The sequence below is a fragment of the Grampus griseus genome (genome assembly GCF_964374135.1).
Source record: "Grampus griseus genome assembly, chromosome: 13".
NCBI lineage: Eukaryota > Metazoa > Chordata > Mammalia > Artiodactyla > Delphinidae > Grampus > Grampus griseus.
The window spans coordinates 75117225-75133719 of NC_139007.1; the positions used below are offsets into that span (position 1 = coordinate 75117225).

Below are 16495 nucleotides of genomic sequence, written 5' to 3' on the forward strand. Positions count from 1 at the left end.
AATGTAGAAAAAAGAAAAAGTAGGGCAAATAGAGTCAAATGGTAGAAACAAATTCAAGTATATTAATAATTATAAATAAATCTGAATGGAATATATATTTACTCATCAATAGGCAGAGATTGTCAGATCAGACAAATCTAACAGAACATTTGCTTTTTAAAAGAGATAGTCCTAAACATTAAGAACAAGGATAGGTTGAAATTAATGGAATGGAAAACAACATGCCAGGCAAATACTAACGAAAGAAGGCTGGTATGAGTGCATCCGTACCAGGCAAAATAGATTCCTGAACAGAAGTCATTACAAGTCAGTAATTGCTTAGCGATGAAACTTTCAATTTACTAGAAAACACGTTAATTCTGAACTTGAACATACGTAGTAAGCGTCAAAATATATAAAGCCAAAGCTCATAGAAACACGGGGAGAAACTGAGAAATCCACACGGCTGTGGGAGTTATCAACATACCTTTCCCAGTGACTGAGAGAAAGCAAAGGGAGCCATTGGAACAGCAGACTGGGGGTGAGGGAGCGCAGAGGAGGGAAAGGGCTGCAGATCTGTGGGCCTCATGGGCCTTTCAAAGAATTTTTTGGTGTTTCTTTTGAGTAGATGGAAGCCAGTGGGGAGTTTTGAACAGAGGAGTAAAATGAACTGAACTGCATATTAAAAGGATCACGATGGCCATTCTACTGAAAATACTCTCTCCTTGATACACTACTTCCCTTGGCTTTTAAGAAAACACAGTAGCTGGATCCCCTCCTACCTCGCTGATGGCTTTTTCTCACGCTGGTTTATTATTATTTTTTTTTTTTGCTGGTTCATCTTCTACTCTCTGATCTGTTAATACTGGAGTCCCTCAGGGCTCACTTCCTGATGCTTTCTCTGTCTACACGTGCTTCTTTAATTTCAGTCTCAGAGCTTTAAACATCCCTTTATATATTCAGAGTCATCCTCAATGACTCTAAATATTTATCCCCCCTCCTGCCTCTTAGCTCCTACTGCCCACCCCACACATCCACTTGGATGTGAAAAAGTCTCATGCTTACCTTGCCCCGACTGACCTCCATCTTTCTTCCCAAACCTGTTTCATTGTCTCTCCATCTCAACTGATGGAAACTCCATTTTCCCAATTGCTTGGTTGAAAAATCACAGTGTCATTTATGACTCCCCTTCCTTCACAATCAATATCTAACGCTAAAAATTCTCTTTGCTCTGCCCTCAAAATATACTCAGAATCTGACCACTTCTCAACATCTCTACAGCTACGACCTTTGCTCAAGCCACTCTACCTGGATCATTGAAACTGGTTCTCTGGCTCCTACCCTCTCTCACCGATCCAGCCTTATCCTCACACAGCAGCCAGACTGATGCTGTTCAAAGAGTGCTACTGCCATTCCTCTGGTAAGAAAGTAGATGGAAAAAGATTATTAGGATACACAGAGAAAATTAACAATGTCAAAAGTGCAATTAAGGAAAGTGAGAAGGTGCAAAGAAACAATACTGGGGACAAATGGAGGCTTAACTGTAGGCACAGAAAAGATTACAAGAAAATATATAGAAGAGCATTTTGAATAATTTTGTGACAATAATTTTGAAAATGTGGTCAAATGAACAAATTCTCAGAAAGTATGATTAGTATGATTGACCTGATTAAAATTTTGAAAGCCTGAATATTTCTAAAATCATTTTTAGAGGCTGGGGACACAAGAGTGAAAAACAAACAATAATTCCTTGGCCTTATGGAGGTGACATTACAGGGTAGGAAATCAAGCAATAAATAAGATAAATAATTAAATTAGCAGTTGAGGTGAAGATAAATGCTAAAGAGAAAAACTGAATAGGCAAGGGGAAAGGGAAGTTGTACTTTCAAAGGGGTGGTCAAGAAAGGATTGACTAAAAGCTGACCTTTCAATAAAGGTCCAAAGGAGATGAGGAAGAATGTATTGGGAATATCACTGGAGAATGTTTCAGGCCAAGGGACAAGAAAATTCCAGAATGATGGCAACGGCAAAGGCCTTCAGGTGGGAATGTGCTTGCATGTTTGAGATTATCTTTTCAATGAGGTTTCACTGACCTCCCTACTTAAAATTGCAACACCACCTAATACTCCCTGTCCTTTTACCTTCTAATAGAAAATTTATTTATTTATTATGTTTATTATTTCTTAACTGCCTCCTCCTATGAGAAGGCAAGTTACATTAGGGTAGGGATTTTGTCTATTTTGCTTACGGGTGTATCACAAATGCCTGTAATGCCACTTTGCACATAGAAAGTGCTCAGTAAATATTTGTTGAAAGAGAAGGAAAGACCCTTTTAGGACCATTTGGTCCTGTCCAAAATGACCATAAAACATCTGGCTCATGCCAAAAGGTCCTTGATAATTGGTCATGTTTGGCCCTGTCCGAAATGTCCACGGAGATATTTGGTCTATAGCAAAAGGTTCTTGATATTGGCCCTGTCCAAAACCATTTGTCATGGACCAAATATGCTCATGGACATTTTGGACCAAATGTCGGCTAACTGGAAAGACTGGAAAGGCATAGCCAGAGGAATAGAAAGAAAATTCGGGAACCAAATGAAGAAAGTATTTCAAAGATGAATAACTATCTAAAATGCTTCTAATAAGTGAGGTAAAATGAGGACTGAGAATTGGCCATTGAGTGAGGAACAAAAAGGACCCTCCTGAACCTGACATGGATAGCAGGGCAAGGAAAAACGTGATTGGAACAGGTTCTAGAAAGAATGGGAGAAGAGAACTATGAAGCCAAAATGAGATCTAAGACAATTCTTTCAAAGAGCTTCACTGTAAAAGGAAGAAAAAAAAAAAAAAAAAAAAAGGACAGTAGCTGAAAAGGGAGGTAGGGTTAAGAAAGAGGCTTTTTAAAGATGAGAATGATAATGGTATATTTTATGTGGGTGGGAAAAATCCAGCAGAGAGAGAGAAAAAAATAAAGAAGCAAAGAACTACGGGAGTTATCTTTTGGAAAAGAGCAGGGAGGATGGGATCCAGCGCACATGTGGAGGGGCTGGCCTTAGCTCGAAGCACAGATGGTTCATGCATAGTAACAGAAGAGGAGACGGAGTATCCGGGCACAAATGCTCGTAGGTGGGTTGATGTGGCCGTGGGAGCTTTGCGGAAATTCTTTTTTGATTGCTTCTATTTTCTCAGAGAAATAGGAAGCAGTGTCATCAGCTAAGAGTAAGGATGAGGGAGGAGGTGTGGAAGGTTTCATGAGACAAGGTATAAAATAGTTGTCCCAGAAATGCAGAGGGAATAGAGTCCAAAAATGCCTTTGGAATGCCTGGGAGCATTAAGGACCCACTCGGGCTAGTCGTCGTGACTGGGGGTGTGTTCTTCTCCAGCCACAGTCAACTGCCTGAGTGTGGGCAGGAGCTAGGCAGAGAATTGGCTGTAACCAGGGTTATGTTTAACCAGGAGTGTAGGACAAAGTGAGACCTGGTTGTCTGTTTATTTTCCACATACAGAGTAAACCCCCTTCATGACACAATAAATGAGGTACACAAATTCAACTGCACAAAATGCAGGGTTGCATCAATGAGACAACGAAAAACAGCATTTTGAGCTAGATCCGTACTATCAAAACGCGGAGGAAGCGTATTAGAACTTACGCTGAGCAGAACGAACCATGCAATGAGCTAAATAGAGTCGCAAATGACTGAGACCAGCCAGGCCTAATCCCACCCCTTTCTAAGGCCATTGTTAATTCCCACCCTGACCCCACTCCTTTAGCACCAGGACACGACAACCCGGTGACTTGGTTTGCCTCCCTTTGAGAATGGAGGCAGGAATGAGGTCTGGAGCCTACAGCCAATCACGGTATTATGTAAATTCACACTGTCTTTTGCTTTATCTTTTCAAAGATAACAAATAGCAAGAGAAATAACAAAGGTAACTGCAGATAAAAAAACATCACAGAGCTACTGGAAAATACCTCAGGTAATGAGTCTACTGGAATTGTCCTTAACAAGTACAGAAAAGGGAAGTGCAGATCAGAGAACTTCTAAGAAGGTGCAACATCTCTGGACCAGTATGAATGGATGCCTGGGAGGCCTGATTCAGTGCAAGTTCCAGACCATACTAGTGAAACGAGGATAGTTATCAGTTAGCCATTAATAAATATTAAACTGTAACCTGTCTTCACTGATCAGGCTTGCTTTAATAAAAGCTTGCATGTTCTCCAAGGGTCACACAGCCTAAACAATAAGATGTTGGCCAAGGTGAATTTAGGAGCTTGGAGTCAGCCGTGTCCAGTTTGAGCTCCAGCTGGTTAAGAATGGCTAGGTCGGGCTTGCCTGATGGCGCAGTGGTTGAGAGTCCGCCTGCTGATGCAGGGGACATGGGTTCGTGCCCCGGTCCGGGAAGATCCCACATGCCGCGGAGCGGCTGGGCCCGTGAGCCACGGCCGCTGGGCCTGTGCGTCCGGAGCCTGTGCTCCGCAACGGGAGAGGCCACAACAGTGAGAGGCACGCGTACCGCAAAAAACAAACAAACAAACAAAAAAGACTGGATAGGTCCACCGACCCTCCATCTGCGCATGCGTCGAGTGGTGGCCTATTGACATCAGAGGGCCCAAAACTCCACCCTCTGGTCACGCTAAGGCCACCATTTTCTGAACATACATCCCATGAGGAAGCCTGTGGCTCAGCTGCATCTGCACAGAACGAGCAGTATCACCTCACCTTTTTCTTATCTCTCATCATCTTTCCCTGGGCTCCCCATGCCTCAGCCTTATCTCATAAATAATGAGAGCCCCTCACCTTCAGGGAGGTGGGTCTGAGATCTGTTCTCCCATCTCCTCCCTGGACTGCCTTGTGAATAAACCCTTTCTCTGCTGCAGACCTCGGTGTCTCAGCCTTTGGCTTGCTGAGCAACAGGCAAACAAACCTGATTCGGTAACACACTAGGCCTGTTACGCTGGAAGGTTTTCCAGCCAGAATGTTTACCTTGTGTTGCTCACGTTTCCGTTGTATTGTGTTGGCCGTTTCCTCGTGAACCTGCTGAATGGTTATTTCCTCTCTCAGGGCCACCTCTGCTCTATATAACCAGGCCCCTATGGTGCCCAGAGGTGCAGGAAGAGACTTATCGAGTTGTATATGCCAATCAAACAGCTGAAATACAAAATTGGAAAGACAGTATCTTAACACAGAAGACAATTCCTAAAATTCCCCCAAATGATTTTGAAGCCTACAAAATGCTTGAAGTAAATAATTTGGGGTTAATTTAATAAATATCAAGTAAGAAAGTATCTGTGTTCTGAATCTGATGCTTTGAGAAGTTCAGAATACAGATATTTTCCTATTTGATATTTATTAAATTAACCCAAAATTAGTAACTTAAATGGGGAGAAAATGACACTTAGAAGCAAGTTTTGAGCAAACTTAAAATACATCTTAGACATGGAAGGATATTATTGGGAGATTAGGCAATTTTCTTCTTATAAGGAATAGCATAAAGTGCCCAGTGATTTTCAGACTGGCTTTTGCTGAAAGGGAATGGACTGGCTTTGCTGACGCGCTCAAAGATGCAGCAATTATACACCTGCTGATGTGTATCCTTTAAAACCTTCCCTATGATGAAAACAGGTCCAGAAAAATCAGGGTCGTCTAGACATCTCTGGAGGAAAATGAGTATTCACGATTCTTACTATAATAATATAATTCTCTAACCATCTTGTCATTTCTTCCACTTCACCCAATTCTCAGGTACTGTTTCCTAACTTATTGCAATGAGAGGTGGGATGGGTTGGGGTGCCTGAGATCTAATCTATTCTTTGATGGACTTTAATGGGAAAAGTTAGATTATGAAAATGAAGAAAATAGGGTGAGTCCGAGGCAAATATTCCCATGAGTGACAGAAGTTTCAGAGGTTTTGAAATCTTGGTCTTTAAGTCTGCAAGATATTAATATGAAAGTTACAGAGCAATTTTCCTTCAAGTTCATGACCAGATAAGAAGATAAGCTTCAACTAAAGAATATAAAAATAAATGTGAATATAGGAAGATGATTAACTGTTGATGAAATCTGATGATGGAATTTGGAGAAGCTGTTGAGGCTCCATTCCTGGGGAGTCACCTCTTCTAAACAACGCAGGATTAAACTGTGCAAAATGAGAAGTAACCTAGGTGGTCTTTCAGGATTTCAGTGTGTCATCTGGTCAATGGCGATATCACACTTAGGGCAGGCAAAGCAGGAAAGAGTTGTTAAGCACTTCCGCTGACTGAAAGGAAAACTTAACAAGTGGACAAAGTCTATCCCACAGGTAAACCTTCCCACCTCAGACAGAGATAGGAGGACCTGATGTAACATCATTTTGAAGAAAGGGATGACAGAAAATATTTTTGACTAAATTATATGAGTCTAATGAAATGAACCGTTGGAGAACTTACCCTAGAGGACACTCTATCCCAGGATTGTTTTACCAACGCTTGGTCAAGTGACAATTTACCATCTCTGTGTAATGGTTGTATCAAGTGTTCAATCTGTTTCCTTTTCATTTCATATTGAACTCTGAAGTGCTTAAATGACTAAAAGAGGAAAAACAGCAACAACATGGCAGTTAGTCAGAAAAGGCAAAAGCAAAGGAAACCACATTTCCTAAATAACAATCCTTTATGTTTGGATAACGTTCAGTATATGTTGTTGACAATAATAATGACAATGACAATAATAATGACAATAATAATGACAATGACAATGCTAAAAGCAGCTAGCATTCATCAAGCCCGGATGATGAGCCTGGCTCCATGCTAAGTGCTTTGTACATATTATCTTCTCTGGCTCCCCATTGCCCTACAGCCTAGACAAGCCCCGTTATTACTACCAAGCCCAGAGGTGACCTGGCAAAGACAAGTAGTAGAGTTAGGACTAAAGCCTAGGATTTCTCATTCCTAGTTAAATAACCTACAAGCCAGTCCCTGCTCATCAGGAAATAATAATCAACAGGAGTATAAATCTATATTAATAATCAAAATAGTTGCTTTCCTTTAAAGCACCAAACAATTTACAAATAGAAATTGCACATATCAAAATAGTACAGAATTAACAATATCTTAGTTTGTGTTTAAGTAAGTCGGTATAAAGAGGTTTACTTTAGGGGACATCACTTAGGTAATAATCCTTTGCTTTAATTCTATGGTGTTAAAATATTAAGTATTATATCTTGCTTTTGTCACAGTATGGTTAACATAAATTTGTAATATGTAGACTTAACTGTAAGTCTAATACTAACCTCAGAAAGTAGTGATTTTAATGAAAGTCCTACATTTTATGTTCAATTAACACATCCTAAAATATGTCTCAAAGTCCAAATATGAATTGAAAATGCCACTCAATGTGCAATTATATTAAAGAACATGAGAACAGCCCTGCAGAATCTAACAGATAACATCTGAAAGAATTTCTTAAGTCACTGAGTAAACAAACATGTAAATTCACATAACAAACACTTGGGGGAGTTGGTGAATAAATATTTTCCCACAAATTTTACCTTCCATTCTCTCTAACTTAATGTAATTTTAAAATACCAAAACATAAAATCAGTCTTCAATTTTGTTCTACAGAATTCTATATATGGAAAAATGGGAAAATACACTATTAACTGATAAGTAGAAACAGAAGATTTTGATTACAGAATAAACACACAAATGAAAGAAAACATTCCCTCTGCTGTCTAACCCTATTTTAAGAGATTTGTGATCATCTTTGGCCTGAAAGGAATGTTTCTGATTTATACTTTTCTAATCCTTAGTTTTCATCTTAATAACATCTGTATAACCAGTAACTTTATAACTGGGAATTTATTTTTTGATAATTTATGCTAAGACTAAAACTCGCTAATGGACTAAATAAGTACATTCACTCTGTTCTTGCATTATAGTCTCAATTTACTGATTTAATCATTTTAACCAGAAAATTATCTTTCTGGGGGAAAAAATTACATTGTGTTCCACAGCAAAAAGTACAAACATATAATCACATACGGAATTTATTGCACTGCCAAGTCCATCAAATATACTGATGGCATCATCAATCTGAATTCAGGCACGCTTTACAGAGAGGATTATATAAAATCACACACTAACTCTAACAACTAAATCTTTTCTCATCTGCCACTTCGCATCTCTTATATCACGCACACCTTTTTTTGTAGGAAAAATGATCAAAACATAATGTAGATTAGAATATACTATAGTTTTGCCACTAAAATGCAATGATATTTTAAGTAGGAGAAAATGTCAATGCTACACAGAGTTAAGTCACAATTTAATGGAAAAAACTCTGGAAGTGGAAATTGGAAGCTGAAATACAATTAATGATAGTGTAATGAGACTGGAAGAAAGAAGAACCTCTGCAGCAATAATAACACTGGCTGCAGTGTGAATGCAATAGTATTGAAGGAGGCAGGTGGCAGGAGAAACTGATCTCATTAATGGGCCCACTCCAAAGAGTCATGTTGCAATTTTTTATTTGATTCAGTTTATTCTATAGTAATTTTCAACTTGGCACTGAAGTCATTTTTTGGTGGAATTTTTTATTAGGTAACATCTGTAAGATCATGAGTTGTACAAAAACAGCGATTAAATATGTGTGTTTTGGGTCACCTGCAAGACTCTTGAGTTCTCGGAAAGTCATGAAGCCTCAGAACTCTATATAGTGCAGATACGTACAATTTAAAACTACCAACTCCATCTCTGGGTGTACCCCCAAAGGAAATGAAAACAGAATATCGAAGAGATATATGCACTCCACGTTTATTGCAGCACTATCACAATAGCCAAGATATGGAAACAACCCATTAATGGATGAACGGGTAAAGATGATGTGCTGTATATATACACAGCCATGAAGAAGAAGAACCTCCTGCCATTTGTGACAACGTGGATGAAACTTGAGGACATTATACTAAATGAGATAAAGCAGACAGAGAAATAGAAACACTGCATAATATCACTTATACATGGAATCTAAAAAAGTCAAACTCATAAAAACAGCAAAATGCTGGTTATCAGGGGACTGGGGGTAGAGGGGAATAGGATGGATATTTAAGTATACAAACTTCAAACGAGTAGTAAGTCAGTCCTAGATGTCAAATCCACGGTACAGTGAATATAGACAACAATACTGTATTATAATCATCAAACTTGCTAAGACAGTAGAACTTAAGCATCTCAACCACTAAAAAGAAATAATAATTATGTAACATGATAGAGGTGCTAATTATTGCTACAATGGCAATCACATCACAATATATAAATGTATTAAATTTTAAAAACTACCTATTTATATAGAAATACAATTATTAAATTATATGTAAACAAAATAATGTATATTATTTCTTTAAAGACATTTCTCATTAATATCATTTGAAAGATTAAACATAGATTAAATGATAAATAGGAATGTTACTCATGAAAGCCTTTTAAAAAAACTGAAATCCGTTTTCCTTACATTACCTGATATTTATCCTGCAAATTTGATTCTGTCATCTGTGCCCTTGTCAAATCTCTTTCAAATTGTTCTATCCAAGCTTTCGTTTCCTTCAAAATTAGCCTGTCTTCTCTCTAGAAACCAGCAGACATTACAATTGCATTAGTATCTGTGCATTTACTTAATTGCTGATTAATACTTGACTGATCCTAGAATATACTGAATATTTAATAAGTTCCAAATGTCTCTGAAAAATTTTCTTTCTCCCTGCCCTCACCTCTTTGGGAGAATAAGAAACAAAAATTAATTCTAAAAAAAAAAATCTTAATTATTGTGCTGAATACTGAAATTACCTACCTCCATTGTTCTTCTCAAGAAACATTTATTTAATTAAGAAAATGTGCTGGGGCTTCCCTGGTGGTGCAGTGGTTTAGAGTCCGCCTGCCGATGCAGGGGACACGGCTTCGTGCCCCGGAGCCTGTGCTCCGCAACGGGAGAGGCCACAACAGTGAGAGGCCCACGTACCGCAAAAAAAAAAAAAAAAAGTGCTTAAGAAGAAATATGTAAGTTCAAAAACACGCACAAAAAGCAATAGCTGGAATGGTAGTGGAAACAGGCCTGTGGCTGCTTCTTAACCCAAGGCCATTGGTAACACAGAGGACTGTTCTGGATCAGATTAATTTTGACTGAATTTGAGGAGCTACAGTCACAGTAATACTGGATTACTAGTGTATATTATTTTTATTTTTATTTTTTTTGCGGTACGCGAGCCTCTCACTGCTGCGGCCTCTCCTGTTGCGGAGCACAGGCTCCGGATGCGCAGGCTTAGCGGCCATGGCTCACGGGCCCAGCCACTCCGCGGCATGTAGGATCCTCCCGGACCGGGGCACAAACCCGTGTCCCCTGCATCGGCAGGCAGACTCTCAACCACTGCGCCACCAGGGAAGCCCCACAAATATTTTTTTGAGCACTCAACATGTGCCATGAACTTTACTAAACCATACAACTCAACATTGCACAGAAGAGATGTGATGAAACTCAGGATTACAAACTAATTGAACACTTACCTTTTTCAATTATTTCCTGCTTAATATTTTAAAGTACAAAAATAAATCTTTAACTTTATTTTAATTTTCCAGGTCACATATAAAGAAATTGTAGTTATTTTAATTTTTCCTTTTATTAGTGCTATTAAGTATTATTAAAAAGAAATTAATGTCATCTTAGAATTAAAGATTAGTGAGGAAGTCCATGGGAGTGGCTTAGACTGTAACTAACATTTAATAACACATATGTCATTTGTTCTACTAGAAAGGAAAAGGATATAACAGAATTAAGGTGTTAAAATAAATGTGTACATAAAGACAAATACATGCAAAAGAATGGCTAACAAGCTACAGAATGCAGAATGTTTGAAAGAGGTCACTAATTCAAGATTACTTAAATCTTACCTTAAGAATTTGGATAGAATTTGCAAAAGATGGGAAACCTGGAAGTATTTCCTAACAATATGAAAAGATAATATATAGAAAAATAATATGAATCATGGAAAAAATTATATAGGAAACAAGAAAAATGGTGAGGCATTTGTCTATAAATAAACAGACAATAATTTTAAGGGTATAATTATTTTAAGATGTTTTAACAACTTTTGAAAGTATCAAAATGTTTGAATCAAACAAGGCAGTGTAGTATTGTAGCATTTGATGTTTTTGTTTTAATTTGTAATAGCCATATGTGGCTATATATATATATATTATACATATGTCTTGAAGTAGTAAACATTTTGAAAGGAGAACAATGTAAAGAAAAGGTATATGGATTCATATTTTTCTCTATAAATACTGTCCTAATACGCATCTCTGTATTCCTATACAATTAAGACTGCGCTGTGCTTCTGAAAGCAGTCAGTACAATTTGTTTCAGTGGGGGAAGGAATGAGTGAATAAATAACTGAAAGTTTACTAGATGAGAGAGATAAGCCAACATGCCTATTTTCTTTATTTACAATTGTGTGCTAATTATCCAAGGACTACCTTTAGGGAAAAAGTTCCTTTATCAGTTTTAATGGATGAAGTAAGAAAGGCATAGCAATGTCTATTTCCAATAAGAAAATTCGATTTAACATAGTATCTATGTAATATCTAATTTAAATAAATTCATAAAAAGGATATGAAAATCAAATACACCAAAAAATGAAAGCCTGGTAGACATGTTGATGCCTATATATATATATATATTTGTGTGTGTGTGTGTGTGTATGGTACGTGGGCCTCTCACTGCTGCGGCCTCTACGTTGCGGAGCACAGGCTCCGGACGCGCAGGCTCAGCGGCCATGGCTCATAGGCCCAGCTGCTCCGCGGCATGTGGGATCTTCCCGGACCAGGGCACGAACCCGCGTCGCCTGCATAGGCAGGCAGACTCTCAACCACTGCACCACCAGGGAAGCCCGATGCCAATATTTTTAAAAAATGAATTAAAAGAACCATTTAATAAAACCTGAATAGACAAATAATGAGGATTTCTACGTGATGACACCAACCCTAATATGTAGTGTATAAAATCTTAAAGGTTCATTAGACAGAATTAGATGGCCATTTAGCTGCATTAAACAAACATAAGCCCTATATCATAAAAATTTTTTTAAATCCTTTTTATTGTGCTCAAAATATTCATTTTTAGATGCTCATACCCTACTTTACAAATGCCTCATTAAAAAAAGGGTAAAGCTTATTTTTTAAAAGGAAAATCAGAATTTATCTTCTCGAGAATGAGATTAGTTTCTTAATAATAAAGTTCTTTAGTACAGTATATTAACAAGTTTAAAGCAGGAGTGTGCTTCAAATCTCTGAGGATTTTTGCATTAAATCCTTGCTCATGAGCATTAACGTAAGTATCTCATTTTATTTCTCAGACATTACCAGCCACCGTGTTTACTCATCTGGAGAGATGATTAATGTCAGAGAAATTAAGAGTACAAGTTTAGAAATCAGCTCAGAAGTAAATCCAACTGGGTAACATAAGAACTTGAGATATGACAATCAGGTGGAAAGCTGATATTCTCTGTGCCGTATGAGGTAAGTCTAATACACCTCCTTACAGAGTTTCTTATTCATAGAGCACTGTCCATGCCCAATTATATTCTCAAAACCCAGAAAACCCCAAATGAATCCCAAGCACACAACTCAGTCCACACTGGAATTTGCACTGTCTTCTGCTTTCAGTGGTGCTCCTTAGGAACACTATTTTTCTAACTATAGGATAAGTCACTCTGGTGATCAACATTTGTGCCTGAAGCCTGGCAAAGAAGAACAACAACAAAAGGTTTCTTGAAACCATAGTTTTGTTTTGTTTTTTTGAAACCATAGTTTTTAAAATAACTAACATAGTTCTATCAAATGCCACCTTAACTTCATCTAAGCGACCTAGGAAACACCAGTTACCGCTGTTTTGCTTAATTCTTTTACGAAGATTTCTATTAGTGCAAAACCTTTTCCTACTTGAAAACTTTGGTGTATGTTCCCCTGACCTTTTCCTTCCTTAGATCCATTTCTAAGACACACAGTACACTTTGTTTTTTGTTTTTCTTGTTTCTCTTCATTATAATCTCAAACCTCTCTGAAAACTCTAGTAGAGACCTCAACAGTAAAGACAGAGAGATTGTTTTTAACATGTCTTGAAAATTCCATTTATAATTCTTCCCTAATGTCATTCTGCCTAATAATTAATTTTAAATTCAGTAGTGAATCCTCGTCCCTCTAAAAAAAAAAAAAAAAAACAACCCACAAAAACCCAAAACCAAAACAACAAAACAAAATCAAAACTAAACAATACTACAGTACTTTTAAAAAATAGGAGAATAATATCCATTGTTGTTCAAAACAGAAGGTAGGCATTCTGCTGGCTGGACTGTAAAATGGGAGATCTTTCTACAGGAGGATTTGAAAAAATCATTTCAGAAGCAGTAAATATCTGTATGCCCTTTAGTCTAGGAATTTCTCTTCTAAGAAAGAACTGTAAAACAATGCTTATTACAAAATTGTTCATAGAAGTATTTTTTTATAATAGCAAAAAATCAGAAATTTTCAACCATTAATATTGGGTAAATAAATTACTGTACGTCTATATGATGTTCTAGAAAGAATGGCATGAGAAGGGTTTTTTGTATGATGTTAACAGAAAACAGAAAATTATAAAATTGTATGTATACTGCAATTCTATCAATATTTTTGTTAAAATATTTTATGTGTCTACACACATGGAACTCACATCAAAGTGTTACTTTTTTTAGAATAGATTCTCTGCAGAAGGTCAAGTACACGTAATTTTCTTTTTCTTTTTTTCCCAACTTTTGTTTTTGTCTATTTATGACAACAAACATATATCATTTGAGCAATATGAAAAATGTAAATGTTATTTAAACTACTGAGAGGCTGAGAATCTAAACACAGTGAATAATTAGAACTTTCATAAGTTTGCCTTACTTACATATGTTTGCAATGAGTAGCAACTTATAAATCTAAAAGTCAAAATTAGATTTTATCAGACTGAACAGAAGAAGGGAACTCAGGATCTAAATGCATAAATAATATGATGGATATAAAATTAATTCAATCGTCAAATTGCTACAATAAAGTTTCCCGACACTGCTATCTTTACTTTATTCTACTCTACTATTTTATTTCATTTCATTTTATTTGCCATGCCGTGCTGTTTGGGATATCTTGGTCCCCCGACCAGAGATTGAACCTGTGCCCTCGGCAATGAAAGTGTGGAGTCCTAACCACTGCACCACCAGGGAATTCCCTATCTTTCCTAGATTTTAATCCCTCACTATTATATGTTCAGTATTTATTATTAGTAATTCTTTCTCTGCTATATCCAACATACAAATCAGAGAAATCTTTCCCTCTAATCTCCTCCCCAGTTGGTGATATCAGTCTTTACTCAGTTGCTCTCATATTAAAATGCATTCCAGTTTAATTTTTTGAAAACAGCATATTAAAAATCCAAGTCACTACCATCGAGTGTATTATCAGCACTCAAACAAAAACAAACACTTACATCATTCTCTTGCCCATCAGTGCCTGTACTGTGAACGTCGGGATAATGTTTCAGAAACTGGGCTACGTAGGTCATAATAGACTTCTCATCTGGTTTATCCACATCAACATCTGGAAAAACCAAACCCAAATGTGAATAAATTAAATAGCATTAAAAAGATTTTAATAATACAAACTTTGAAATCTAGAGAATATACCAAAAGACACTGTCCTAAATGCAAAAGAAAAATAGAGTACTATTTAGAGATGGTGACAGGAAAAACCAGTTTAGTCTGGATAATCCATGGGGGAAATTTTACGACTCAGAAAGATGACATATTTTAACCAAGAGCTTTTAGGAAAGTAGTACATGTTTCATTTAAATAATCTCTACACTCATCAGAAATATGAGATATATATAGTTGTTCCTACATTCTGTCTAGTTACTAAAATACAAATGATATGTACATTTCAGAGTTGGGGTAGATGAGTAGTAAAACACACTAACAGATGTGGCACTGAATGACAAGTGACTACGTAGTCTACATACTACATATGGCCAAATATCAATTTATTTTAGAAAAGAGAGAGCTGCCTTATGTCCAAGTCCTTATGCAGCTTCTCCATTGTGGAGCCTTCCGTCTTAAGTCACTGTACTTTGAACAATCAAGTACTCTTTGAGTGAAACAGAGCCTGAAAAGATCTCAATCACTGTCATTTTAAAGTATATAGATGTTTACCTAATTAAATCAGTAAAAATCAAGCAAAGATATTTATATGAATTTAGTAATTATAGAATCAGGGTAAGACTGGATACATAAAAAGTGTTGAGTGTTTTCAACAAGTCTTAAATATCCCTTTTAAAGGCAATGGAATAAGGGGTTACATTTGGAGATTAGAAATACAATATCTGCACCAATAGAGAAAAAAAAACCAGAACAAACAAAAACCATGAAAATCAAAATATAAAACTGCCCTAATATTTTGTATTGTTTCTTGTGATTTGAAATATAATTTCCAGCGACCATCAATGTAGGATTTAAGAAGTGGTACAACTCTTAAAAGACTTAAAGATAATGTATTCTGGAATTCACGAGATGACTCAGAGGTGATTTTAGAAATGATAAGATCACTGATGTGGAGAATGCATGTGAAGAATAAAACTTTCATGAAGAGTGAAAGTGGAAACATTTAATACATGACTTAATATAGTATATGTTTTTAAATACACATGCGACTAAATCATAAAACAATTGTTATAATAGATACTGGTCTATTTAATCTGTATTCCTAAGAGTTTATATGTTCAAGTTGGCTAAAAACTTTTTTGAAGTGGAAGTTCTCATTAGGAAAATAATCACTTTATATGTGGGATAGCCTTGCATGTGGGCAAACTCAATTTCTGATGATCAAAGAAAATATTAAGATCCTCTGGTCTGGTGGATATGAAAGAACCATTCATATCCTCCTCCTATCCTACTCTAGAAAGAAATTTTAGCTCTGATGCATTCTCTGAAGTGAGCGCTGTGATATTTGTGTGTCTTTCCCCTTGAGCTGAGTAGTGTCCTGGATACTATTGACTTTGTGTGTGTGTGGTGTGTGTGTGTGAAGACACAAGGTGGAAAGTCCATGGCTCCCCTAGTGAGACTGGAGGGGGGGCGGGCACCACAGGTCCCTAAAATGTCAAGGGATCTCCATGCTGGCCGTCGTCTCAGAGGAAGCCAAGCAGGTAGACACTGTTTCAGAGCTAGAAATGTTCATTCTGAAATCTCATCTTTAAAAATAACTCCCTGGTGGTCCAGTGGTAAAGAATCCACCTTCCAATGAAGGGGACGCAGGTTTGATCCCCAGTCGGGGAACTAAGATCCCACATGCCGCAGGGCAACTAAGCCTGCGCCGCAGCTACTGAGCTCGCACGCTCTGAAGCCCTCGCGCCACAACTAGAGAGAAGCCCACGTGCCACAATGAAGACCCGATGCAGCCAAAAAAAACAGATAAAATAAATAAA

The 16495-nt window shown here is 37.2% G+C and overlaps 1 protein-coding gene across 6 annotated transcripts in view; it reads right to left on the reverse strand.

The window, feature by feature from the left end:
* The window catches only part of SYNE1 (spectrin repeat containing nuclear envelope protein 1), a gene marked incomplete at its 5' end in the record, with an annotated part of 457248 nt that overhangs the window by 319316 nt on the left and 121437 nt on the right, over positions 1-16495 (reverse strand). For 3 of the 6 annotated variants that reach the window (XM_082668958.1, XM_082668959.1, XM_082668954.1), the window contains 5 exons: positions 4964-5128; positions 6406-6543; positions 9472-9579; positions 10897-10947; positions 14510-14619. In XM_082668958.1, coding sequence (XP_082525084.1) covers positions 4964-5128; positions 6406-6543; positions 9472-9579; positions 10897-10947; positions 14510-14619 — 572 coding nt within the window. The remainder of the gene's footprint in view (positions 1-4963; positions 5129-6405; positions 6544-9471; positions 9580-10896; positions 10948-14509; positions 14620-16495) is intronic. The other 3 variants (XM_082668957.1, XM_082668956.1, XM_082668955.1) reach the window with 1 other exon arrangement.